The sequence below is a fragment of the Leuresthes tenuis genome, unplaced genomic scaffold (genome assembly GCF_036924035.1).
Source record: "Leuresthes tenuis unplaced genomic scaffold, fLeuTen1.0.hap1 SCAF_2, whole genome shotgun sequence".
Taxonomy (NCBI): domain Eukaryota; kingdom Metazoa; phylum Chordata; class Actinopteri; order Atheriniformes; family Atherinopsidae; genus Leuresthes; species Leuresthes tenuis.
The window spans coordinates 21,474,329-21,501,916 of NW_027325356.1; the positions used below are offsets into that span (position 1 = coordinate 21,474,329).

General features: G+C 44.5%; 2 protein-coding genes across 2 annotated transcripts in view; both read right to left on the reverse strand.

The window, feature by feature from the left end:
- Positions 1–16,647, reverse strand: part of rras2 (RAS related 2) — a 28,961-nt gene extending 12,314 nt beyond the window's left edge. The window contains exon 1 of the mRNA XM_072380658.1: positions 16,194–16,647. Coding sequence (XP_072236759.1) covers positions 16,194–16,295 — 102 coding nt within the window. The 5' untranslated portion in view covers positions 16,296–16,647. The remainder of the gene's footprint in view (positions 1–16,193) is intronic.
- Positions 16,648–18,920: 2,273 nt separating this feature from the next.
- On the reverse strand, positions 18,921–27,099 carry copb1 (COPI coat complex subunit beta 1). The gene is made up of 22 exons (XM_072380648.1): positions 26,964–27,099; positions 25,085–25,232; positions 24,640–24,869; positions 24,104–24,273; positions 23,885–23,999; positions 23,695–23,787; positions 23,460–23,597; positions 23,106–23,225; positions 22,843–22,950; positions 22,585–22,731; positions 22,322–22,467; positions 22,071–22,167; positions 21,816–21,976; positions 21,598–21,718; positions 21,244–21,471; positions 20,751–20,930; positions 20,432–20,576; positions 20,183–20,302; positions 19,945–20,090; positions 19,690–19,779; positions 19,324–19,479; positions 18,921–19,102 (listed from the first exon to the last, which is right to left on the reverse strand). The coding sequence occupies exons 2-22, from the start codon at positions 25,173–25,175 to the stop codon at positions 19,043–19,045; spliced, it is 2,862 nt and encodes a 953-aa protein (XP_072236749.1). The 5' UTR covers positions 25,176–25,232; positions 26,964–27,099; the 3' UTR covers positions 18,921–19,042.
- Positions 27,100–27,588: the final 489 nt, after the last annotated feature.

Below are 27,588 nucleotides of genomic sequence, written 5' to 3' on the forward strand. Positions count from 1 at the left end.
AATTTCTTACAATGGGCAAAAGACGATTCTCTTACGCTGAGTGTTGAGCTTACGTCACTACGCGGGCCCCTCGCTGCTGGTTCTGCTGACAGGACAATATTGCAAAGCGCTCCACATGGAGCCGTCGGCAGCGCAGAGCAGGACAGGGGTGGCAGCCACACAAGGCGGTGGCGGGTGGGTTTTGCCCTCCGGCTGACAGGTGAAACGTGCCATATGTAAGACATGCTCAGTGGGCCAGAGCCAAGTGCAGCAATTTCAATTAAGGACACAAACTGCGTGCCAGACAGCTTGGAGCCTGCCAAGTTGCACCTTAAGCTAGACAGAGAAAGAACATGACAGACTGCGCTCATCCATTTCTGACCGCACAACACCAAATGATATATTTTACGTTGTTGTAAATGTAAAAATGCACAATAGAGGTAAATATTTAACGGTGAAGCATTGGGGTTAAAGCTCTAAGAAAAGAGAGGTTTGACTGTCGGGGGGGTGTCTCTGTGTCACTTCTTGTCCCCGAATCTGCACAAGTTTAACTTCTGTTGCACCTTTTGGACTATGAGCAGCTGTCTGTAATCAAACAGCCACCATCGGGGTTTAATGTTAAACAGATGGAGGCGAGGATCCGCTCCTCGGTGTCTTCACGCTGCTTGTCCCATCACAGAGTTTCTCACGAGCAGTACAGTCTGTGCACGGAGCATTGTTTTCGTCAAGCACCTAAGAGTGCGTGAAGTGAGAAATAGGGGGGGAAAAAATAAGGCGGAATGAGAGGTTTGAGGGGGAGGGAGACTGTAGGCTCCACGGAGAGGGAGCGCGAGAGAAAAAGAGGGGGAGGGAAAGGCATTAACTTCCTGTGGAAACACCCACTTTTCCCATGAGCTCATGCAAACCAGAAAGGTCACTTATTCAATACCTAATACACACGGAGAGAAAGAAAGCACACAATGCGTCCGCTGCCTTGAAGGGCCACTGGGGAGCATTTGGTTAGAGCTGGGAAAGATTGAAGACAAACCTCGCTGCTGCTGAGAACTGCGAGAAAACAATCACAAAAACTTCTCAAAACTGTCAGCGTTGTAAAGCTGAACGATGCATCCTCCGTAAGAGCACTCTCACTGAAGGCTAACAGTTAAAATACAGCCTTTAACTCCATGCCAAATTAAATGAACCCGTGCACGTCACTCCTATAAGCCCGCTTCCTTCTAATGCGCGGCCGATCAATAGCCTTTTCCTTTAATCATTGAGTTGTCTTTAAATGCTCACAGAGCAGTGAAACTGCTCCACCAGACAAACTCTTGGCAGAAAACCCGCATCCATCCAGGATCAATTAACTTACTAGAAATTGAGAACCTGCCACTCTAAAGTCAGGATACAATTATTTGTGGGTTGTTTTTTTTTCTTGTGTAGGCAACAAAGATAATGGATAGGAATATAGAGAAAGGTCAATGCTGTGAAGAAAAAATGATTCTTTCATCTGCTCTTGCACATCAGTAAAGAACAAGCTTGTCATCTTTGGACTTGTAGGCAACAGGCAGGCAAACTCACATCCATGAGATCACTTTGGACAGAGCAGCAGGCTGATTCTTTCCGATCACACCTACATACGCCTCACTTTACTGCTGAGATATGGGCGTAGCTGCGCCGAAAGATGTGCAAACAAGCTGCGAGCAAATTCTGCATTTCTTTCAAAAGTGTCGAAGTATACGTTGCCCACAGTGATATCAAAAGCACGGTGTACGGTGTAACCTGCAGTAGATGGTGGTCACCTTTCCCAGTGGTATCGTGCTTGGATCCAGTACAGGTTCTTCTCCAACCTAGATGTGCTGTAGGTTACATTTAACACAAAATATAAATGGAATTCTTGTGTTAGTCCAACCAAAACATGAATTCTAAAACGCACGTTAACACATTAGTTTGACCAAAATCTTACAAAAGTCAGGCTTTTTCAAACCAGGCTAACACACCCAGACAACACAGTCAGGGATCGAGTCATTCCTCTGTGTACACGCCCAACTGGACCGCTAAGCCTCGGCACTCTGTGTGCATCAGCAACGAAAAACTGTTCATCAGCCCAGCCGAATTCCACAGAAAGCTGTTCTCATGCACGTTTTTTCAGAAATTGAGACTAAAGCCGCCCTTCCTTACTTATTTGTCAACTCACGATCGCTTAAAGCCTTTCCAGACTGTTCTCATCTGATCAAATCCTGATTTCATAACCACAACTTCATCAAGATTCTACTAAAACAACTCAAAAACAACATCTGTGCACCGAATTCAGCCACAAAAGACAGTTCAAAGCGGCACAATACTACTACCACTAGCTCTACGTCAGTGAAGAACTCAGTTCCACTCCTGTACATGGAAAGTGTTACAAGTGCTGTGTAAATTAAAACTCCCGTTAAAATAATCACAGTGGACCCGATGCAAATAATTAAATGGGGTAATAACAATTAAAATAACACTAATAATCATCATGGCATGTTTGAAAACTCCCTGGGTAACTGACACTGTTTCATCTGCATGAAAAACGAACGGAGGCCGTTTAATAATCAGCAGCAAATGTCTGTGTGAAATATAATCGCCTCAAATTTCACAATAGCGAGCGTCCCGTTTCACGGAGGTCACAACGGCGAACACAGCATTCACGGTAAAGACAGCAACTAGCAAATGGTTTCATTTATGGAGCAAAAGGCAGAGCGTGGTAGCATTTTTGCTTTTTTTTTTCAAACAGCAGAGATTAACAAGCGTCTAAACTCCCCAAAGGACTCACTTTCATTGGGAAAGGGACTTTACGTGCACGCAGTAAAAGATAGGCAGATTTGATTAAAAATGTGTATTCGGGAATGGACTCGCACCGGTGTGTAAGCAGCAGTAAAACGTCTTAAAATTCCTCTCAAATAAATTAGCGTCTCTCTCAAGCTTCCGTCATCCGTGCACAAGTGAGCGCACCGTGGCTTTATCACAGCTATGGTGAGCGTAGCGCTGTGCGACGACACAACGGGACACATACATAATGCAGCTGGATGCTCTGGTTGGCCTGAAGAGTCGGGGACGGCACCCGTGCAGAGAATAAAGCGCCGGATAAATGTCCCACCAAGGAGGCCAACTCCCGGGACAGTCGACCCCTTGCCCCTCTCCCACCTCCCTGGCATTAAAACTTCAATCACACTTAAATATCAATGTGTGGACTCTGGACACTTTTGAACCTGCTCAAAGGCGAGAAATCAAAGAGCTGCCATTTAAAAAGGCCTTTCCCCCCCCCCCCTCCGCCAGACCACTGAGCTCAAAGCCGCCCGTTTGCTCTGAACCGGTCACAGTTGGTTCTTTATCTTCATCTCATAAGCACATTTTGTTGAATTCTAAGTGGAAGGCTGAGTAAATACTTCTCTCACAAACCGATTAAACAGGAAATGACCAAAAGCCTTCCAGCTGATCATGTGACATCACCAGTGTTGTCTTTCCCTGCACTGATCAATGCAGTTTTCATTACTTCCACGTTGTTTATCACTTATTCATTCATTTATTTCCATACGCATTTAATTCTTCGTGAAATCCTTTCATTAGTGTGTGTGGAGATGGGAAAACCTAGTCCTATGTGATGAGGAGTACACATGATTGTATGAGGAGAAAGATGACAAAGTGTTGTAATATGTGGACGTCATGTAAGTGTAAAAGTACTAAGTCGATACAGCAAACAGCAGACTGAGAGATATAAAAGCGAGTGTCAGACAGCATTGTGTTTGCTCATGTTTTTTGGTTAATTCGGGGCTTTATTCACTTCTTCTTCCCCTGCTTGTCTTTGTACAAAAGTAGCACTGCACATGCTCTCATGAACAAAGCAGTACTGTGATGACGACTCACTGAGAGGACACCAACTACCGCAGCGGCTCTGAGGACAGAGGAACTACTGTGTGAACTGAGGTGGTGGTGGTGGTGGTGGTGGGGGGGGGACACACTACACAAAGTCATTCAATGAAGTGTGGCTCACTGTCTCTGGTTTTCGGGAAAACCGTATGACTGACCGCATAATGGGATGCTGATCAGCTCTGAGAAGAAAGAACAGCGAGCCAATCCAGAGTTTGTTTTGCCAATTAGGAGATAAATCATTTCCAAGTGAACACGAAACGGAACCAACTTCCTTGCTCGAGATTTGACACCAAAACAAAACATTTTTACTTCTGCTGCTCGCTTTGGAAAAAAAGAAAATCATCGTTTCCACCCCTCTTGACGATGAAACTCGGCGGCAGCCGCAGAGATGCATCCATCTTCGCCCCTTCTCTCCTCCAGCACAGCGCCTGTTTTTCTGCACGCTCGTTCTCTGCTGCAGACCATCATTCTTAGCACGGGCTGATATGTCAAAGGAAATGGGGCCACTCACTGGCATCACGTCAGGCACGGCAGCATTACTGCTGTGTGCTTTTAACGCACGCAGTCCCCACAACACAGGCAGGAAATTTTATTACTACCGCAGGCGCTGCCCCATAAACAAGTCCTAATGGACACCATCTTCACTCCTTCCAGGCCTGTCTGGTCACCATCACCCACGTATCATAACCAGCAATAACATGTTGCACGCTGCGTGTCACAATAACAGATAATAGAGCTACCAGCCACACGGTGTAAGCAGCGCGGTTTGTTTTAAGGTAGGAACTTTAAATTGCTCCCACTGTTAAAAAGCAGAAACAGCTCTCTTGCTTATTAACCAAGCAAGCGTCTGTGTGTGTGTGTTTGTGTAGAGGGCCTGAGCTTCACATGCATTAACTAACCTCTACAGAGGCCTGGCTGTGAGGTGGTGGGGGGGGGGGGGTGTTTTGGTTAGACAAACCAAACACAGTTTTTCGGCAGCTGCTGACTCAGTGTGCACTGGCGTGTGCCAATTTGCAATTCCACTTCGGGGTCGGCCGACGCCAACTGTTGCAGTGGACAGAGTCGCATGCAGTTGCTGTTAGATCACTGCAACAGTCGCGCAACAGCTGCCACCAAATATCCCAGAGCGTGCCTCGACACATGTACCTGCTCCTCAGCGAGCAGCCTCTCTGAAAGCTATCTGGTGTCCCGGCAGGAGGAGGGAAACGCAGACGCTCATTACTTTGGCCCCACTTGGCCATTGTCATGCTCACATTTGGACAGCGGCGTATGGCTATGTGGTCACCTGTTGAAGGGGGTTGTCTCATTCCAAGCCCCCCCCCCCCCCCGATGGACAGCAGGTGCCTCGCAGGCTTTGGCCTGCATGAGGCGTGCCAAAAATGTCCGCCGGGTGCAGTTCAGAGCTCAGCATCAGCAGCGAGCGCAGAAACGCCTTTAATCGTTACATTAAGGCGTCTCTTCTGAGCCACGTGGTATATTCCCAAAGGCTCACAGCAGTGACACTGATTTGGAAGGCTCAGTGTTAGTAGATGCTGGGACTGGGCTGCTAAAATAAGCAGACAGCATGGCAGCGGTTTCCCATAGCCAGAGTTGTTGTATGACTGAGATACGAGAGCCGATACTGTGACCAGTTATTCTGAAACACACAGAAGTTTGAGTACAGAACAATAGCATAAAACAACACAGAGGAACTCGCTGTCCTCTCTGTCTGTCTGACTATGTCAGATGCAGTGACCGGAAACGTTGGTGTGTGTGTGTGTGTGTGGGGGGGGTTAAAAGGACACGTTCAAATACACGTAGATGTTCCTCGTACGCATCACAGAATATTTACTTTTGAAAGACCAAATCTACTAAATTGCACAGTTTTACAATACACGCACAGCTGAAAGGCATTTAAAAATAGCTTTTTGTTTCGGTTTGTTTTTTAATAAAAAAAAACAGCGAGACAGCAAGTCATCCACGTTCTTCCAAGTGATTTAGTAAATAATAATCTGTTTGGTTAAATTAGAAAAAGATTAAAGAAGAAAAGAAAACACCCATCAGAATAGCTAAAGTTTTTCAAATACTCGCGCTAACAAAGAAACCCAAACGCATACGTTGAATCTAATCAGAAAATTAAGAAACTAAACACAGAGATACATAGACGGCGGACAAAATACACACACACAGCTTTCTGTAGTCAATACAAACTTGTTATGAGGTTGCATGCAGGTTCTCAGTGGTCCCCCCCCTCCCCCCTGTTTTCTAAGCAAACAATTGTATTTAAAGGAAACATGGCTTTGAAGGGGAAACCTGAGGCAAAGCAGAAAGCAGCTTCCATCAAGCAGTGGTTTGTGACAAATGTCAACTGAAAACAGGTCCATGGCTGCCAACATTAGCTGATTTCAAGTGACTGTCGCTCACTCCTATTGTGCATGCGTCCATCCTCCCGCTGCACGTTTATCACCTACAGGCCCCTAACATAAAGCCCCTAACTGCTCAGCATAACCGTGGAAGTACAAACATGTATGCGGCTTAAATGTCAACTCTCACTGGAATTCATTTAGCAGCTTTAAAAGGGGTAAACACGCAACACCCGAGACAATTCATACGTAACCCCTTCCCTAAATGTTTCAGCTCGAGGCCGCAGAGTTGGTGCTCTCGGTTTGCCAGCTGTGGCAGATGAGGAGAGATTCCATTCACATTTCTGCGAGCGGACTAAGAGGAAGCAAATAAGAGTGTTTGTGACGCATTTTAGCGCCGCAGGGCGACTGCGAAACGGTGTGACGCATTATCGAGTTTAAAAAGAGCAGAATACTTCCACCGCCGGCTTCCAAAAACGCAATAAGAGGCGTTTGTCCGTTTTTAAAATGCATCTGTCGTGATAGATTCTGCATGGATGCAGCCACGGAACATCAGCTGAGAGTTTGCAACCTTCGCACAATTACAGCCTGTCGTTGTTATTTGAGGATTTCCAGCGTACGGCCGAGCAGTTCGTTGGCACGGTTACGTTCAGGTGCGAAAGGAAAAAAAAGTACGCAGCTCTGACGTAATGCTGAAGTTGCTGTGATATTTTGAGACACATGATAAAAAGGGAGGGAAAGCTCAGCAGTCAGTGACAAAAAAAGAAGAAGAACAAAGTGTTTTTAAAGCAGACATCTTGGCACATTTTGGATTTTATGCTATTAGAAAGCACGGATAGATAAAATGCAAGTGGTGGGACTGCCTTCTAATAAGGAAATATTTAAAATATCAGGACCCAGCTGTTTTCACCCTGACAAAGTGGACAAAGAAGGAACACTTACCGGCCAAGAATTACTGAAGTGCTTTGCCCCCCCAACTCAAAGAGTGGAAAGATAATAACCAAATCTGGTGCAACTTTTCAAAGCTGAGGATGTACAGAGTTAGTAAGCTGCAGGGAACCGCTTCACCGACTTTTGAAGACATTTTGTTAGAGTTTGTGGTCGGAGTCGAAGCTCCGACCACAAACTTTACAAAGACCTGCACTCTGTAGGCGACAGTTCTGGTAAAGAACCCTGTGAAGAAACCCAGTCGAGTGGGCGTCACGACTGATTTGTGGTCCTGAAAAGACGCAGCTTTTCAGACTGAAAAACGGTTAACTGATTGTTGAAAACACTCAATAAAAAAGGGATTTGTAACTGATCTTTTTGTATTCATGGATTAGAAAAAAGAAAAAAAGTAGTTTTGAGCGTTTTGGATCTGTAGATGAGTCAAAATAACAGGTGGACTGTAATCAAATCAAATTGTGAGGTAGAGTTCAGATTCCTGAACCCACGAGTAAATACTGACTGTGAACACTTCTGATTTAACTTATTCATCCTACACAGCAGACGTTAAAGAGATTTTCGAATCTGCATATTATCTTGATGCGTCATGCTACCCAACTGCTGTCTGGCTGTTAAATTAGTAATCACTTTATATACCTTCATCGCCTTCGCTCTATTACTGGTTTAAGAACTGATCAGTGAGGCCGATACCTTTCCTTGAAACGTATGATGCCACCATTAATGCCACTGATAAGTTATCGAGGTGTCATGTCCTTATTCAAAGCAGATAATCATCCTGTGAAGTAAAAACTAAAGAAGAAAAAAAAAGGAGCAGCCCCTAAGTGACATGCAGCACACTTTGAAAGTTCATTCTTGTCGTCACTGTAGCGGTTGAAATGTAGGTTTAAAATAATGCTCTAGTTTTCTAAGCCTCTTCATTCGCATCCAGAAGGAAAGTGAACTCATATAAAATGGAGAAATGTATATAAATGAATATCTTTCAGTCCAGCTCTTCGCTCATTTTCTTATTGACTGTCAATGGACCATTGACATTGACCATTGACCATTGTTGTTGTGACAGAAGCAAGTTGGCGGATATGGTGTGTTGGGGGAACATTCCGGATCACACCTTCGCCTGAAGCCAACAACTCGACCTCACTGAGCAGAGATGTTTCAGGAAAGATAATGGGAAGTGGTTCAGAAACAAGAACCACGCAGCTCGCGACAGTTCTTCTATCTCGTCACCCTAGAATATACAGTATATTGTTTAGATATAAGCTTTATAACCGTTGATGGCGAACTCAAGCTCTTCCGCAATGGCCCTCGCACTGATTCACATCATTTTTGCTGCATTCAAGGCTACAAATGAGTCAGCTGTGTTTGGGGGATGAATTCTGCTTATTACTGGCATTTGTCTACGCTGGCAGAGGGTAGCATCTATCCACCCCTTCCATATAATTCTTTAACCGACCAAGGACATGACTGTGCAAACAGTTATCTGATGAAATGCAATTCTTCAAAGACTACAGCAAAAGTGATGGAGTCATTTAGATGAAGCAAACGCAGAACTAATTCACAGCGAACACATTTTATCACCAATATACAGAAGAAGCATGCCGAATGAGGAAGCACCTACAAAAGAGGGCGAGTGCTGTCCATTGTTCGGCTGCAGGAGTAAAGAAGTGTGTGTGTGACTGTGGATCAGAGTCAAATTTAGTTTGCACGCGAAGGCCACCGAATCTCACACGGCACATTAGTTACCGTAACAGACCGTGGATCTGTATTCAACCACAGATGTACAGAATAATCTCGACTCAGCTATTTTTTGCAACGAAAGCGATGAGCCGGCATGTGATCTATTCACTTGCGTGTCCTTTGAATATGAAACTGTACCGGTGCCGTTATCAGGGGGTAAATAACATCGCTGTCCTCTCTTTGCCCCTCTTGATCTGAGCAAAAAAAAAAAACCTGACAGGGTGAAGATGACATCACGTCATTGGACGTGCTGCACATGTTGGAGAGATGGGAGCCATTTAACAAGCAGAAAACACAACAGTGGTGGAGACGCCAGTCGGCACCGATTAAATATTCTATTTTTCTTCTTAAATCAGAGGATGAAAGAGGATTAAATATCCATCAATAGGGTTTTCTTAGGCGATGACGTGATCTTCTTCTATGTGAAGGTGTATTCATCTTGAATCCACTTGACGCTTCATGGAGAAAGGCTGCTCAACTGCGGTGGCTCTCTGTAAACATTTGGCACCGAAGCCTATCGATAGTAAACATCAGAACTACTGTCAGTGAAGATCTCACGGGAGAATGTGGGGAGAATTGTGATAGTCACGTGATATTTCGGCCCAATCGTCCAAACCCTGCAGATTACCTTTTGCCTCCTCCTCCCTGCATAGTTATTAGCTTTACATCAGCTTCGAGGCAAAGGGATGACCTGCTAAGTCTCTTTGAGCTTTCCAAAATGGGCAGGAGTACCTTCACAGATCGCCAACTCCCTTTTCTACGAGCATTCCAAAGGCCTTCTGCAAAGGCATTTTTGTCAGATTCGGGCAAATTACCTCAGCAACAGGACCGTGTTCCGTCCATGTGCTGCGACGAGGCTAAAAAAGCCCCGTTTGGCAGCTTGCTGCAACAATGTTCACTGCAGCCAATGTCGACAGCTTTACCTCCCGCAGCTGTCAAAGAAAAACGACACACCATAGATTTGAAAAACAAGAAAAAGAACCATGTCTTTACATGTTCTGCTAAGTAACCAAACCACAGGGCTTCTTTAATACATGCCTGCCTGCTCTCACAAACTGTATTCAGAAATATACATGGGTTTAGTTAAAGCCGGTGAGTGTTCACTGAAGTCAGACTAATAAAGACACGCAAAGTGAAGGCATCGGCAAGGTGACAAAGAGACATGTGCGCACAGAGAGAGAGACGGCTGCACAACAGGGTAGAAAAATCACCAAATAAGGAGAATTTTTTATTGAGCGGACAGTTCTTTTTAAACGTAAAAAGGATAAAACCTCATCTACTGCCGATCTTTGACAGGTCAGTGCATGTTCTGCGACTGCTGCCACGAGCCAGGCACTCCATGGAGGAAAGTCAGCTTCTAATCATCAGTATGAAGCCTATGAAGTCTCACAAACAAGAATTCTGCTTCTTTTAACAAAAAATAAAAAATAAAAAAGGAGTTGCTTTTCATAAAATAAAGGCCATGTGATATCTCACACAGGGTGTGTGTGTGTGTGTGTGTGTAGGACAGTCATTGGTGCGTAGGGGCTATGAATAGTTTAGCAGCACATGAGTCAAATGAGGGGAGAGGGTGAGAGAGGGAGTAAAACTTTGTGGTACTGAGCTCCCCGCATGCAGACTATTGTTCTAAGTGTCACTAACATGAAACGTTTTCTGATTATGCGAGAACAGAACCCACACGCTCTAATGATCCGACTCTTATTAGGTCGAGCACATAGTTTCAGCAAACCAACCGGGACTCTGCAGACACACACAGGATCCTGCTCGTGATACCTTTCGGATCAGCTGCGAGGAGGCTTCCGGTACACGTAATGGGGTCAACAAACGTTACAGAGGCGGGGATTCTCCTGCTGTTATAATAAGCCCCCTGCGTTGTTTTTCTACTCCTCATCCTCTTTGTCTGGCATGTTGTTTTAACGGGGATGGATGGTAGCAGGTATTTGGACGCGGAAACTGAACCGCCTTTAAAAGCCAGGAGAACCGATGGCTTCCCCTTAGTTAAACCATTATAAAAGACGAGGAACACAGCTTCGTGGTGCTGATACAGATTGGCTTAATCAGATGGATGATTCACGAGAAAACGCGACTCAAACTGTCGGTGTACGCTAACTGTAAATTGTCCCGGCACACACGGTTTAAAGAGGCCCTCGTGCCACTGCTGCAAAATCAAATACGACATTTGCTTTTACACATCTACGTATTACACGTACATCTTTCCCTTCGGTGTTAGAAAACGTGTTGTGAAAACAGCCACAGGGCTTATTTGCGCTGTGCTTCGGCTCTGTGAGAAATCAACAGGTGACCCTCCACCAGGGCTAAACAAACAATGTGCTCTCATCCCTTACTCTCACACACACTGAAAACCTTCCTCCCGTCTGACATTACAAAGAAGACATTAAAAGGGGATAAAGACACATCGGAGTACAAATGGAATTACAAAGAATGTTGCAAACACTGTGTCACCACCTGCCTCCGCTGCCGAGAAACAGGCACGGAACTGCACCCTTCCCATTTTATTCAAACGCCTCTATCAATTCCCTGTCTCCACATGCCCATGGAAGGCTGCGCCTCTGATCCATGTTTATTCTACTCAACTGCAACTTTTGGCAGCGCTGCTCCAACTAACCTCAAAGCCATGCAGGGAAATATGTGAGATATGAGCGAAGTGGGCGTATGTGAGAGGGGTGGGGGAAAGAAAAAAGAAAGAAAGAAAGAAAAAAAAAAAGAGATAACATATGAGCTTTAGCTGCGAATCCCGCTGAGGTTCACAAAAATCCTCTAATCTGTCTGGACTTGATCGGCCAGGATGTTTTGCTCTCGTGCGTCCTCCATCTCCATTGCCGAAGGCTGACACCACGCTGGTAGTAGCAAGGATGCGAGCGAGCATGCAAACATCCTGCTTTCCAGCCAGCAGTGGGATCATCCCAACATCTCATTATCAAGCCGTCTCATGTCAGCAGATTTCTTGGGTACTTTGGGTACGCAGAGCAGGTTTTTTGATATGCTGTTATTACCGGGTTAAAAACAAACCTAGGGACGTGCACACCACCCCACATACAGTCTTCACATGGCCGGCGTGAGTCATGTTTTCCCTCACTTGGGATGCTTCCTCCCTAACGGACGTCACATTAAAGAACACACTGTGTTCAACAATTTTGTCAGATGACTCAATGTTATGTCATGCCGATGCTATTTCAACTTGAGTCAACTGTTTGGCATTACAGAGGCCCGCAGCTCCGGGGACCTGCCACTCTGGTATTGCTAGCGACATCATCTTTTATTCTCGGACTCCCAAAAATCTCTGCTTCAGCAGTCTTTTTTTTTTCAGTCTTAGACTCTCCTCAGAAATCCTCAAGATCAGCACTGCATACAGAGTTTTTCCCTGCACATTGACGATTTTCAAGTGACTAAAATGTGACAACAGACCCAAGAATACTACGAGGTATTGAGAGTTAGCATCAGACAACTGTAAGGAATGTTAACGTATTTCTGATTTAAATTCAAACTTTGTTTTAGTTAAACAGAGGGATCAAAACAGTTTCAATACTGAAATATTAAAATGGTTAATTAGAATGTACTTAAAACCAACACCACGCATTCTAATACACTAAATCTGATTCCACACAATGCCATTATTAGACCCTTTTAGATATTCAAACTTTGGGAACAGCTCCCTTATATCCAGTTATACTTAAACAGCAGCAGTAGACAGGTAAAAACACCTGAATTAGCATATTTTTAAAGGCCCGTTACTAAGCACAGAATAGAAAAAGATTATGAACTGTCTTACAACTCAGTACAAAACGTTGTTGCTTAGCTGAATCGCATCGCCAGCTTGAGCTGTTGAAGCACACACCAGTGCGGGACTGAGTCACCTCTGTCAGCCATGTATGAAAGTGACAGGTTAACAAACACATCTTCCTTTTGCCAGTAAGTCGCAACCTATATGCGAAAAGCGCTTATGTTTTTTGGGTTTTTTTACGTGCGGAAACCTGTGAAAATAAGAATCGGTATGTTTTCATTACAATGTATGTCTACGGACGGCATAGGACCGCCTTCTCGTGAGCCAGACCTTGCTGATGTTTGTTTGTGACGTTTGAAGGAGGAGGATGAAGTTGAGGGTGTTCAGTTGGTTATGTGACCGAGTCCTGCACAGAGGATATTTACCTCTGTGTGCCTATATACAGAAGGCATTACGGCACATAATACTAGTGGCCATACTTATTGCCTTCCTTATTTTTAGCTCTTTTTAGACCACTATAAGTTTTAAATTTGTGGTATTAGCACCTTTGCTGACACCTTTTTTTTTCTAAAATTCAACAAACTTCCTATTGTGTTAATGGGTTCTCTTTTTCTATTTGACCTTGGAAATCTTTGGTGTTTGGAGTTGCAATTACATCAGTTATGCTAATGTTTGGTCAAGTTAAAGAGTTGATGCTATAAAACAGTTGCAGAGGAACAGGGCAATGTGGTATTTAGGTTTTTTTTTCCAGGTTAATGGAAACAAATGCAACAATACAGGAAATGTAGTAGTCTTTGGATACCTGAATAGTGCAGTTTTATTTAGATAAGTAGCTGTATGAGACCATGTTTGAATTATTAAAAGTATTACATTTCATTGTATGAGTAGTAGGAGTAATGCTGCAAATGTTCTTCATGACTATTTTCAGAGTACTTTTATGTATTTTTGGCAAAACACATACCACTGAATCCAACGACCTACTCGTTCAAAATTAACACACAAACACACACACGCGCACAGATATAAATACACGAACACACACACATTACTTCCAGTGATTCAGGAAACAGGTTGTGTTTTTCCATACAAAACTAGGAGGTCCTAAAAGCACAAGTAGAGGGACTTCCTTTGCCAAAGGGCCAAATTCCAAATGGTCCATGACCATTAACCCACCCAGGCTGACTAAGACCCCCCCCCCCCAGCACCCCTAACTTCACAACCACTCAGCATACTTCTGGGGAAAACCTCGATTTCACAACCAGCCGTTAGGTCTTTTCCTCTGGCAGGCGACTTCTAGAAACTTTTGAGTAGTGCGTCTTGCCGTTCTGCTGACAACCTCAGAATCCCTCTGACTTTCATTGTGCCAGATATGCCAGTCCAACCACGACAGGAATAAACAACCACTCCTTGTGTTAATTTTCCCAGTGCAATCTATGACGCGGGCAAAACGGGACATCTTTTAAAATGCCTTCAAAGAAACTGGGACGTGTGTTGTGCTGAATTTACCCAGCAGAGTTCTACAATTCAAGAATAAGCTCTTAATTTGGCTGCTGTATCTGTCAAACGCTCTAACAAGGGACTCCTAAAGCTTTAATGCTGAATCACTGTTTGAATGTAATCCACCGTAGGATTGTTTGCTGTGCTACTTTAAGAGAGGATATCGAGTATGACCTTCTACCTACTGACGCCGACATTTGTGGGATATATATCCTGATATATAGTAAGCAGCAGCAGCAGCATGGGGGGGGGCTTTTACACAATCGAGAAAATTCACAATGGTCATGTCTGTGTTATCCTAGCGTCGTCACCATGTTGGCATGTTAAATCGAGTGAAAGGTCTTAAGTGTGTGTTTTGCATCTCGCTTTAAATGGTCCTTTACTTCAGGTCAGTAGGCTATGGCAAAAATCTGTGCCACGGCTATCTGATCCCTCCTTACTTGGTATGCAGTTAATGAGCTTTTTGAGCCCTTATTAGACACAACTCACCCCCCCTCCCTCCCTCCAAGTCTCACACACACTCAGAAGCTTTTCACCCCCACTCTGAAACGTGTGCCAGTCCACCATTGTCTGACTTTGTGTGGACTGCGGAGACATGCAGCTGCCTGCAGTCTCGTCTCCTGGAAGCAACACACTGACACGCGGTGTGTGTGTGTGTGTGTGTGTGTGTGTGTGTGTGTGTGTGTGTGTGTGTGTGTGTGTGTGTGTGTGTGTGTGTGTGTGTGTGGGTGGGGGGCAACCAAGGCAAAGGGCAAAGTTTGTCATTTCTTTCATGCAGAGCGTGTGTGTGTGTGTGTGTGTGTGTGTGTGTGTGGGCCTTTCGGGAAGGAGCCCACTCCTTAGTGAGTATCATGGATGCCTAGAGGGTCAAAGCAAGGCAGCCTGCGTCTGCAGAGTGCTGGAATGCAACCAGGGATGGAGGGAGGTAAACTGTTTACATGCCTTTTATATGCGACACCGATTAGTTTTCAAGTAGGCTCAGAGAGAACTGATGAAGTCACTGTTTTTAGGGAGCTGGCAGCAAAGTGTGATCTCTAACAGCATTTATGTTCATGTGCTTTTTAGTCACTGGTTGCTGGAAATGAGGTTAACACTGCAGCTGGTCAAAGTCTGTCACTGAACACAAAAGTTAATCGCCTTTCAATGAACACTTTGTGCCGCCGCAGCGTATTTTTTTTTACAGTCACTCAACCGAAACGGATTTTCTCAGTCGAGTTCCAGGTACCGGACATGGTTTGGCTCCCGCGCTGGCCCAGTTCGAGCCACGGGAGAACAAGCAACCCAAGGACCGATCCCGTGGTCCAAGGCCGGGTGCTGAAAGTGAAAACAGGTCTGTCCCAATTCAGGTCACCAAACATAGTCCTGTGTCGGTCCAAATGCGGCTAAAGTGGCTGAATCTGAGCCTAAACTGGCACACATCCACAGGCCCTACATGTTACCAAACCCAGCAACCTCTACAGGTCCAGAGCTGTCTTGCCGAAGCGGAAGGAATGCCAGACCACAGCCGAGCGTGACGACACTTAGTCTTGATTGGACCAATTTCGAGCATTTTGGTCCCCCCCCCCCCCAAAAAAAAGTCATTGTACTTATTGTACTCTACCAGACTTCTGACTAATGTGATCTTTGTGCGCTTGTGAGCTTTTACACCTTTCCCCTTAAAGTTGGCTGACTCGGTAGGCCACAAGAGTTGTAACAACTTAGTATAGAGTCAAAATCCCCTACTTTTCTTTTTCTTTTTCCGGTGGGTAAAATAGGACAGCTCGAGAGCTCCGCAGACCCACTTTCCTTTCTCATTTGACTAGCGGCTGCTTAAACTGCAAAGTGGAAGTGGTTCTCTGGGAAATCGTCGCATTAAAGTGACAGCCGTTGAACGCCACCCCGTCTCGTGCCGAAATCTTTTAACAGATAGTTGCAGGCCTCGGCAAAGTCGCGAGGAGAACAGAGCCCGGTATCCGTTTACGGGCTTCCCGGGTCTGGCCTCTCCTCTCTTTCGCTGTGTTTTCGGACCAGCAGGGGAAAAAAAAAAAAAAATCAAAGCCAGGCTTAATTCGCGGAAGCTTTTGACGGCTACTGACCTGAATAAACTGGATGGTCAGGGCTGATTTTCCCACACCTCCGCCTCCGACCACAACCAGCCGATACTTCTCCTGCACCGAGCCGTCCTTCCAGCCAGCCATCGAGGACACTTCGCGCCGCCGCCGCTGCCGAAACACCAGTGAGCAGCAAACACCCACTTTCTCCTTGTAAACTGAAGAAGAGGCCCTGCGGTGGAGACACCGGAACGCAGAGACGGAGCCCAGTTACGTGCTGAAACGAGTCGTCAGTGTCGTTCGTGGGTTTTTTTTTTTCGTGGTTAGAAGGATCCAGGAGCTACGGCCGCCTGTCCATACGCCTCGCCGTGTTCCAGCCTTCGACAACACTGAGCTGCTCAAGATGTGGATCCGATAGTGGGAGTAATCAGCCAGGCCACTACTAATGTCTGGCGCTAGGGGCCCTTCCACAGGCTGTTTGAGACTGCCTCAACACCCCTCCACCCTCCCCACCACCTCCACCTTCACCACAAACTCACACTCGCAGCCCACTCAGCAGCCCTGTTCCTGAGACTAATATCATGCACCCTGCAGTCAAATCCCAGCCCTCAGTCTGTGGCCTCGCTGCGAGAAACAGCGAGAAACGTCGCCCGCAGTTATCCAGCCATGTCAACTGTATATTTAAGGCGGTGTTTTTGTCTCGGTTTATTCCACTCCTTCCAAAAAAAAAACAACAACAAAACAGAAGTTAATGGTAATCATTCCTTTTTTTCAGTCACTTAAGCACAGATGTATTAAAAACATGAACCTATCTGTTGTTGCCAGCGTCTTTTTTCCACGTTCCCCTTTAAGGGTAACGTTATATTTTTTTTAATTTATAAATTTTTTTAATCTTATTTGCCCAAACGCACAGAAAGTTGCAACCATCTCATCAAAACGAAGCAGCGTAATGACTTAAAACACACGTCACACGAGCTGGGCAGCTTTCCGGTGCGCAGCGTGTGATTCGCAGCGACGACATTAGCCCACAACGATAAGGACAGAGATGAAATAACACTTTTACACAAGGGAGCGGGTTAAAGATCGCTCTGCCCGGTGCATGTCATCCAATCTGCGTTGGCAGAGATTTTATTAAGGGTCCCTGTGAGTACCGATGTGCGCATGCACTGATCTGCAACCTCCTTATCCCAAATGGTCGTTACTCGTATAATTAAGCTTGAGAACTACTGCCTCTCGGATACACTCTGTCCGGATTCACACAAATGCTACATTCACCATAATCACTCCAAGCCACTTATTCAAGTATTGCAATAACGATTTAATCATAACGGCTTGCAAAGACAGGCTATTCCTATAAGCCATGCAGTGTAGTATTCGACACTTTATTTCGACATAGGCCTGTTGCTATGACTATTTTAAAGCCACAACTCTTCTTGAAGGTGAAAATCAAATAAAATAAAAGATTGCGGCCCGAGATTTCACGTCAGCCATTCAGATGCAGACGAGAGCCGAAGCAGCTTCGTCGAACACGACAGACTTGGTCCAAGTTTGTAAAAGCATTGCTCGCATGTTATCATGTGCCATGTTGTGACAAATCATGTGCTGATCTCTGCTGTGTTCAGCACACTCCTGTCAGCTTTTGATGCCTGTGGCGCCATCCAGTGACTGGAGACGGCCGCTCGGAGTCATCGTTTGCACACGTATGGAAATGAGAGTCAGTCCATCCTCCTGTGTGGGTTTACAGGACCGAGGGGGAACTGATTCATTGATTTGGTAAGATGGGGAAAAACCGTGGACAGAGGGGGGAAAAAAAAAAAAAAAAAATGTTGCTCAACTTCCCGAAGTCGAAATAGTGCAGCGGTGCAAAGCAGAAGTTATTGTGACGTCGGCCTTGATGCAAAATATATGGCGACCATAAATGTACTCTTCCGCAGATAGCGAAGATCCTGGTGTGAGTTTACAGAAAGCACACGTGATCTTTTGCTAAGAGTAAAAAAAAAAAACACATTTAAAGTGCGATTGTCACACTTAACCGCACGTGTGACGTTCACTCCGAATCAGAAGGAGGCTGTGCCCTGCACACAGTAGCTGGACTGCTGCAGAGCTGCCAGACAGTTCACTTATTTTCACAGCTGAAGTTCTGACCTCAAAGCCACCTCTCAGCCTTTATCCAAACCCCCCCGGAGGGCCAGATTCTCCAGATATTGTAAATGTATGACTGGGGTTATGACCCTTCAGTCTGACCAATTCCCAGGAAGGTCCCCTTTTGCTCATAAATCACAGGCGGGAGGGCAAGTAGAACATTCACACCAAGCCCTCTCCATCTCCTTATCTCAGCGGCAGGAAAACTCGGTGACAACTCAAAGAGAAAATTAGAAATCTCTGCAACATATTATACTCTAGGTCAAAAGAAATCTTGCGTGCCTCGGCTTCGTAAGCGCTCAGTCGGTTCGGGGGGGGGGTTACTGACAGAATAAATTCCAATCAGTTTCACACTGTGGGAGATATAACAAGAGGAATGTGAGGAATTCTAATTAGCGCTCCGAGATATGAAGCTGGATGCAAGAGTCCCTTCACCTAAAGGGCACAGCCACCTCTGGGCAACTGGAACAATCCTTTGAAATCTATTAGAAAACATTTACCCCTATGCAGCCAAAGCAACTTTGCAGGAGACAGCTTTGAATAAAAGGGCCATGTGACTTTTACACATATATATATTTATTTATTGAAAATGAAACAGGAGAGGCAAAGATCATTTCTGAGATGCACCTTAGAGAAAAGAAAATGTAAAAAAAAAAAAAAACCAGAGGGGACAGAAGCAGCTGACCATCGTGACTTCATAATTTGCGGTGATGAAAAGGCTGTAAGAGTGAGACGAGACAACAGCAGACGTTTCACATGTTGGACTTTTTTTGCGAGAGGTTGATCTTGTCACCCAGGCTCAGCGCCATCCCCTGTGGAAGAGAGAGAACGTTTTACAACACAAGCATTAACACTTCAGATTATATCACACTTTCACTTTTTTTTTTTTTTTTTGGTCCAAGTCCACCTCTTTCAGTGAATTATTGGATAAATAAGCCGTTTAACTACCAGACAGACTTTATGGCAGATGAATCAAACCCTGGCTTTACTTCGAAGATTCAGAAGAGGTAACTGTGCCGCAGCTGTGACCCACCTGACTTTTGGCTCTGATGCGTATGTGTCCGTTGACGGGGGCGTCGGGCCCCAGATGGATTGGCTTCTCGATGCTGACATTGGCCAGGGCGTCTTCTCCAAAAATAGAACGAGCGTAAAGGTTGGCAGCCATGAAGCCGCAGAAGCCAGAGAGAGCCTGGTTTTGGGAGACAAACAGAAAAAAACTGTCAACATTTTCTGGCAATAACATCTAAAACGATTGGCTCAATGACAGAAGCAATAGATGGCCACACTTTTGAAAATGTAACAGGTGAAAGCAGATAATCACCACAAAGCTACAGTCCTGCAACAGCGTAAAAAGAGCTCAAACTGCTCCCTAAATCACTTTCTGTAACATCTCGCCCACCTTTTCAGGAGTCAGACACTTCATGTTGGTGGACTTGAGGATATGCTGGAGGTACTCGTTCAGATCAGAGATGTTTGTGTTCACCGTCACCTACAATAAAAAGAATATAACATCCATCTTCAGCGATCTCCTTTTCTTTTTATCTTCACAGATTTTTTTTACTTGTCGAACACGAATCACGTTGCCGTAACAAAAGGAAGCTTAAAATGCCAGACAGTTTCCGGAAGCTGCTTATGAAACAGGAACAAATCCTACCTTGTTTTCCCACTCAAACTCCGCCCACATCTGTCTGAATTCTGCGTCGGTGCAGGAGGCCGGCTGGATGTAGTCCATGATGTCGATGTGGATGTCGCTGAGGACAACACAGTTTCTGTCGCTTGCAGCTCCCGACACATCGTAGACTGAGAAGGAGAAATCGAATGAATGAAAGGATTTATACAAAAAGAAAATAGTTCAACCCTTGTGTCTGTTGGACACAAAACTTCTCCCTTACCAATGTTTCCAAATATAATGCCATTCTCAGTAGAAGCCACCTTGACATTAGCCTTGATGTTGGCAAAATCGTGAGGGGCCAGAGTTAGAGGCGAAGGCTTTTCAACCAACTTGAGATCCCCTGCAGAGTGGAAACAATCAGTTTAATCCACAAGAGCAATACAAATGCTCCTAAACAAGCCTGAGCTCGCATTATGAGAGACCGAGCTGCAACATTTGTCAAGTGAGGTGGCAAAAACACCAGACTAACCTAAAGTGGCCAGCTCGAGAGTGCAGTTCTGAAGGGTATCACTGGTCTGGTTGACCACCAGGACATCCAGCACAATGTCATACTGGTTAACGTGAACATAGGCTTCAGCATACACCGGGTCCGAGAAGCCTGTCAGCTGGGTCACCTAGTTTAGAAAAGAAAAAACACTAAATAATCAACTCGAAAGCAACCATTTAAACCAAGTTTAAACATATACAAACAGGAATGCATGCTCTCACTGGGCAAGCTGTCAAAAACCATGAAATCAACTCAATCTGTCTGAAATCTCTGAACCAAAAATGTATCAAATGTGTGTAACCTTGTTGAGTTTGGATGCCAGAGGGTCAGCAGCTTCTTTCCGCTGAGTGTTACCCATAGCAGCCAGCAGGCTAAGCTGAAACTGGTCCTCCTTAGACGTCATCTCATTTTTTGCCGTGAGCTGCATGAAGGAGATCGGATCGTCCGCCTGGACCGTTACGTTCCGTTTCTCTGACTCTTTCTGTGGTGAGAAGAAGCAAAAATGTGGGTTTAGTCTTGATTTGTTTTATCAGTGGAACTGTGTATGCGTTTAACCTTAACCCCATACACGTTTCGAGTCCTACTTTATGTGTATGGAACCTTTAAATGTTACCCCAGTACTCTCATTTATTACTGTAGGATAAATTATTAATGTGTCACATTTACTACAAACATATTAGTAAATGTGTCTAAGAATAAGTCTAAAAATGCATTGGGCTTCATCGACTTGCGGTGATGCTCTGGCCTCATGAGGTCAAGCGGCGAGTCCAGTCCTGTGAATCTGATGTCATTACCTTCTGTGACAGCTTCTCTTCCTCCAGCCGGACGGTCAGCATATGTGAGAGGGATTTGCGGCACTCCTTGTTGAAAATGTCATTCATAAGTGGTGAACACTCTGACAGCACCTTCAGGCACAGCGAGATGCGGTCCACGTCATCGTCCGTAATTGGCTTCTTGGGCAGAGAGGACTTGCCCAGATGCAGCACGGTGGCCATTATCAGCATGGCCTCCGCAACAAATGACTGCAGAGAGAGAGAGAGAGAGAGAGAGAGAGAGAGAGAGAGAGAGAGAGCGGGGATCAGAGAAGCCAGCAGAGAGCTTAAACAACTCAAAGAGCCGTTCAGTAAAGCCAAAACCAGATGTCTTACATTTTGTTTCTTTTTGTCTTGAACAATTGCAACGTAACGAAGGGCCACTTTGGTTAGTGTGGTGGCCAAGGAAGCTGCCACGTAAAAGTCTCCATCCATCAGGAAGCCTCTGAGTGGAGGTCTGGGAAAACAAAACAACTTTCTAAGTGAGACCAAGGGGAAAACTCTGTATAATTAAGGGCTAATAATCACATTCCTCCCCAAAAGGTCCTGCTCACCTGTCCTCCTCTTTCTTTGAAGGCCTGGAGGAGCTCAGGGCACTCTGTGTCACATAAGTGCCCATCTCTGTCACCAGCTTCTGAGCTGGAGCTGCACTCACTTCATCCTCTGCTTTAACCTCACCCGTCTCTTTCTTTATCTCATTGTCAACTATTGGGATCTGTCCAAGAGACATTTGCAAGATGTTGGTGCCACTTGAAACGAACCAGTAGGCTTCAGTTGCATTTACCGGTGACAAAAGTGAACAAATGTACCTCTCCCAAAGATCTGCGTATTTCTGTCATCACATTTTGAATGTCCTCCTTGGTGCTGCAGTATTCCCCTAAGATCCAGAGTGCTCCCCTGTAAATCCTGAAATGGGGAGAATCATGACAAAAGTCACAAAAGTACACAGTGCCTCATCCTCCTGTATCAGTTCCAGTTGGCTTGTCATTAGGAAGCACTGAATACATAACGGTGAACTTAATCTCCATTACCCCCATGAACGTTGCTCATAAAGCCTTACTTGACAGTTTTGATGGCGTGAAACACTTCCAGCATCTTCTCGATGATCAGGGGTCTCAAGTTGTCGAACCTCTGAATGGCCTCGCGCACAAACTCCAGCACATCAGCAGCAGCTGCCTCATTCGTGTCGCTCAGGAATTCCATCAGCTGGAAATCAAACCAACATAGGAAAAAATAACCAAAAAACTCTTTAACAACCGAGTATCCGTTGAAAGACTGAATTTAGACAGGAGAAGAAATGTTCACGTCTAAGAGGATTCTCACCACAGGTATGACATTGGCTGCCATGTCAGGGAAGCGGACGCTGCAGGAGTGGAGGGTTCGCACCAGGAGCTGCCTGTACTTATCAGTGTCTTCGTGTTCTGTTACATTGTTTGTCTTGATCACCTCTTTCTTCAAAACAATCACCAACTGGAAAAAAAAAAAAAAAAAAGGACAGACGTCAGTATATTTGTAACATACCCCAGTGGAACAGAGGGGAAAAACTAAAAGAGACACGGCTGTACTGCCCACGTGACCGACCTCCTCCACATTACGAGACGAGACGAGGTCCAGGGCGAGTTGCAACGTCTTCTTTCTAACTTCCAGGTCAGGAGTGCTGAGGACACGCAGGATGTCCATCACAAGGTCCTGAAGAAAAACACCAGCAGCAGGAAAGCGTCTCCTAATTAAACTTGATTTGCCAGTAAAACCTCATTCAGCATTTTCACATTTTAAAGACACAAAGAGATTTTTTTTTACATGAAAATGTCAACACAAAAGTCTACCATCACAATCCAACCGACCTGAAGCACGCGCTCGTGAGTAGGATGCTCCTTCAGTTCAATCAGACGATCGAGAACAATGAGCTTCACGTTGTTGTCGCTCTCCTTAATGATCAAATCAATGTAGCACTGTGCGGCAGCCTAGAGTCCAAACAAAAACACAGAATACATTAAAAGTATGTTTATGTTTATGTTTTTAGCAGACGCTTTTATCCAAAGCGACTTACAAATGAAGATATAATAAGCTATATAAAAGCTAGCAAGTATGACTCGAAAGAAGTAGCTGCCGTTTGGTTATTTGCAGTATAATAACAGCGCTGTGCAAAGAGTGTTTAACATAGAGCAAACTTTTCTCAGAAAACTGTAATGATGTACCTTAACGGCTGTAGGGGCACTGGAGAGGGTGACAAGAGTGCCAGCAGCCTCATACTTTACAGCTGGGCTGGAGGACTGCAGCAGGTTGTAGATGCAACGGATGAATCGGGCACGTTCGGAAGGGTTAGCATGGCAAACCTAAAAGAAAGCAAGAATTCAGATGTTTTATAGCTGTTCTGGTTGCTTGCTTGGATGCCTCGAAGCCTGAATCAGACTAATAAAGGTCTTGACTCACTTTGTAAATCAGCTCCACAATGACCAGCTGCAGGATGTCCCCAAAAGTGTGAACTTGGTCGATACATGTGCTGAGGTAATCCAGAGCTCGATCCTGTGAGAAGAGGATGTGAGGCAGCAGAACGCAGGTTAAGAGAGATGATATAAGACCACACAACAGAACACACGACGAGTAAAAGGACAATGCAAACCTGATCTGCATGAATCAGCATCATGAAGGCGTTTCTCTTACAGCTGGCATCTTTCTCATTGACAAGAAAATCATGGATCAGCTCCGGAGCATCTGGGATGAGATGCTCAAAGTTCCTAAAACAAACAAATTCAGTTGCTCCTGGGCCACAAATGACTAGAGTACAGTCGGTGCATAATATGGGAGGGCATATGAACATAAATCAATGAACAGTCGGTACCTGTAGATGGTGTAAATGGCCAGAACAGCATTGCGCCGCACATAGCTGTGGCGGTGCTCCAGACAGGCCCGGATGGCCGGCATGAGAGGCTCAAGCAACTCGGACTCCTTCAGCTTGCACAGGAAGCGCAGAGTGGAGCCACGGATGAACTCGTTGGGGTGTTGCAGGTCCTGAAATTAGAAGAAAGATTTTCAAGTGATGAAATTCACGCTCTCATAGCCTTTGGCCTGTGTCAACATGAGACTTAATGGTTGCAGTCGGAAGCCCTGCGTTACAATTTGGGGCCAGTTTTGATCATCGGGTGATCGAAATATTACATAAATATTATAACAAAGACTAGAGGTGGCTGACGAGAAATGATGTGAATTCATCAGTCACACAACCCTGCAAAACTGCTGTTCAGCCAGGCCCTCAGATGTAGGCATTTTGCAAATGTCCTTTTCCATATAATTTTTAAGATTCAATTCCCTGTAGTTATTCATAGACTTGCAAAAACAGACAGATTTGGCTGAGTAGAAAAAGTGTTCATGTCGCACCTTTCTGTAGGCGTCACAGACCAGAATCATCTCCTGAAGCAGCTTGCCATCTGGCGTTGTTTTGGGTACAATCTCCCAGAAGACGAGCAGCAGCTTCTTGATGGTGTGGTCTTGAAGTGGCAGCACAAAGCGAATTATGGTCATCAGCAGTCCTGGCAACTTCTCACCATTCAGGATCATGATGATGACCTTCTTCAGGGCTTCTGTCTTTGCTTTGATCTCTCCCTTTTCTGAAGAAAGATGGTTATCAATCATTTCACGATACCAATCTTCCCCACATTATAAATATCGTAATCGCAATGTTTCCAAAGTATGTTCAGTTTATGATTCTTTTTGGCCATTCAAGTTTCGTCTGAGATGGACAGAGACTATTTACACATTCATTTCTCCCTTCTGCAAAGTTTTATTAAGGAAGAATGAAGAAATTCAAATTAGGGATTTTTACCAAGATCCGCTTTTAGGCTGACTTCAGATGGGGGCTCCGAGTCAGAGGTGACATTGATCAGAGTGTAACAAACGTTTTCTGCAGCCGTCATTTTGCTGCTGGGCTCGAGTCCGTTTAGAAGAATCCCAAATTAATGTCTGGAAAACACCTATATGAGACAGAAAAACAGCGCGATTTGTAAATGACAGAATCGATGTACAGCAAAACATCACAGCCAAAGGTCTGTGAAGTTGTTTTTTTCATTTCTTCACCAGCAGCTCTGAAAAACAAACTAAAACAAAAAAAAAACATTAATGGCAAACTGGAATCAGACAACTGTAAGACCCAGAACTGTAAGCTGGGTCTTCCCAGCTTCTCAGAGGTTTTGTGGGATGAAAATCAATAACTGTAAGAACCAAGCGTCAGATCTGTCACAGTTTTGCTTTTGCTCATTAACGAATAGATGGGACTCTTGTGGGTGCTCACATACTATATACCCAACACCTGAAAGTATTTTTCTCTAATTCTAGACTTAAAATTGTCGTGTAGGCGCAGCATGAGTTGATTGTATTGCAACACGAGTAGTGCACAAAACAGCACTTTTCTAAATGTGGCAAACAACATAATTGAACCACTGAACTACTGATCCATGCCTTTGAAAAGTTGATTGACCATGCTGCTAAAGACCTTAATGGGAAAACACTAACAATATATGGATTTAACGGGATCTGTCGCTAATATGAGGCTTCAGCAGTCCAAGGGTGAAATCGAGTAAATTCCGACAGCGCAGTCTCTTTCGTGACGAATTTCCTCTTGTGTGGCTCTTGATTTTGCATCTGTGCTGAGCTGAAATAAAGACTTAAAAAACGGAGAGGGGATGCCATCCCAAGACGTGTGTGCCTCTGGGGGACATTCGACTCATTTGACTGAGAACTACAAAACCTTTCATTACCACATGATCATTTCTGGAATGCGTTTCTGTTAACCTTTCTCCTCACCTCTTATATCAGAAGTGCATTAATGTCTTGCAGCGTTACAGCATCTCTTAGCAGCCAATAGCAATGAAACACAATGACATTTTTGGTGTATCTGAGCACCTGTACAATTATTAGCCCACTTTGCACAGCAAACAACTTTGCTCTCACTCTATTTATTTTTCAATAACAAAGTAAAATATTAAAGTGTATTCTTAAATGTATCATTTATTGACTCAGAAAGACTTGTTATATATATAAAACAATGGATCAGGTATCACCTCATTTTGGTAGTAGTATAAGGGGGTCTTGCCAAAGTACCCCTACTGGAGGTAGTACCTTATCATGGTGAGTCAAGGTGGGATTTGAACCCCAGGTCACCCACATGAAAGGCAGCAATCTTACCACTACCCTTCCAGCCACATAATAATAATAATAACAATAATGGTATAATAACTATAATAATACAAGAAGAGATAGTTGACATCTGTATGCCAAAATAATCTGAGATTTCAGGCAATAAAGACGATGTGATGTAAGACAATACGACATATGTCGAAAAGATTAGATAAAATACCGGTAATTAAATACTTGTTAAAAGCAAAGGCAAGAAATTGTCACGGAGCCCCAAACACTGAAACGACCCTCTTTGTGTAAAACAAACAGACAAAAATGGAGCAAACCGTTGTGTCGTAAAACCTTGCTAAGGCTCAAATATAAATTATTTAGTCTGATACAGCTGTTTAGATCATTTAAGATATAAAATCGGCAGCTAACTAGCCACACTTAGCTCACACCAGCTAAGCATTTGTCCAGGGTTGCAATGAAATGGAGGACACTAACGTTAGCTAGCTAACTCGTCAGGGAACAATGGTCAGCAGAGGAAATATCACCCAGAATGGAAGAAATTTAGCTGCCAAACTCACCTTAATGCACAACTATTAAGCCACCCCCAGGCCGTCTACGATACCCAGGTCAGGTTTTAGCCTGTGCAAAATTGTAGAAGAGCTCCCGTTGGCGAGCTATCCCTCTCGGCTCACCGCTACTTCCGAGTGACGTGGAAGATTACTTTCAGAGCCACATCACTACTACCGTGCGCCGGGAGGCTCAAACGCGCAACAAATAATCCGGCACACTACAATTCTCCGGATGACCCTGAATGTGTCTTTCCGTTCAGGCAGCACTGAACATTTTTATTTCAATCAAGGTTTGAGACAAAAACGTCACGAATATTCAAAGACTGTATCATCTAAAAGTTATGTTAGTTAGTATTTATTTATTTATTTATTTTGTACACCCACTTATCAACAAAACTAAGTAAAAAAAAAAAAGACAAACCCGACTTAGAAATTAATCGATTCTGAACAAATTTCTAAATACGTCTCTCTGTCATTTGATGTATGAAAGAAAACGGAGTGGGCCATCCCTTTTTAAAAATCTTATCAGTCAATGAATACAAATTACACTGAAATTTGATCATTTTCAACACAAGTGGGTTACAAGAAATATCTGATCTGAATGCTTTTGGAACTCTTTCAAGGAAAACCCTGA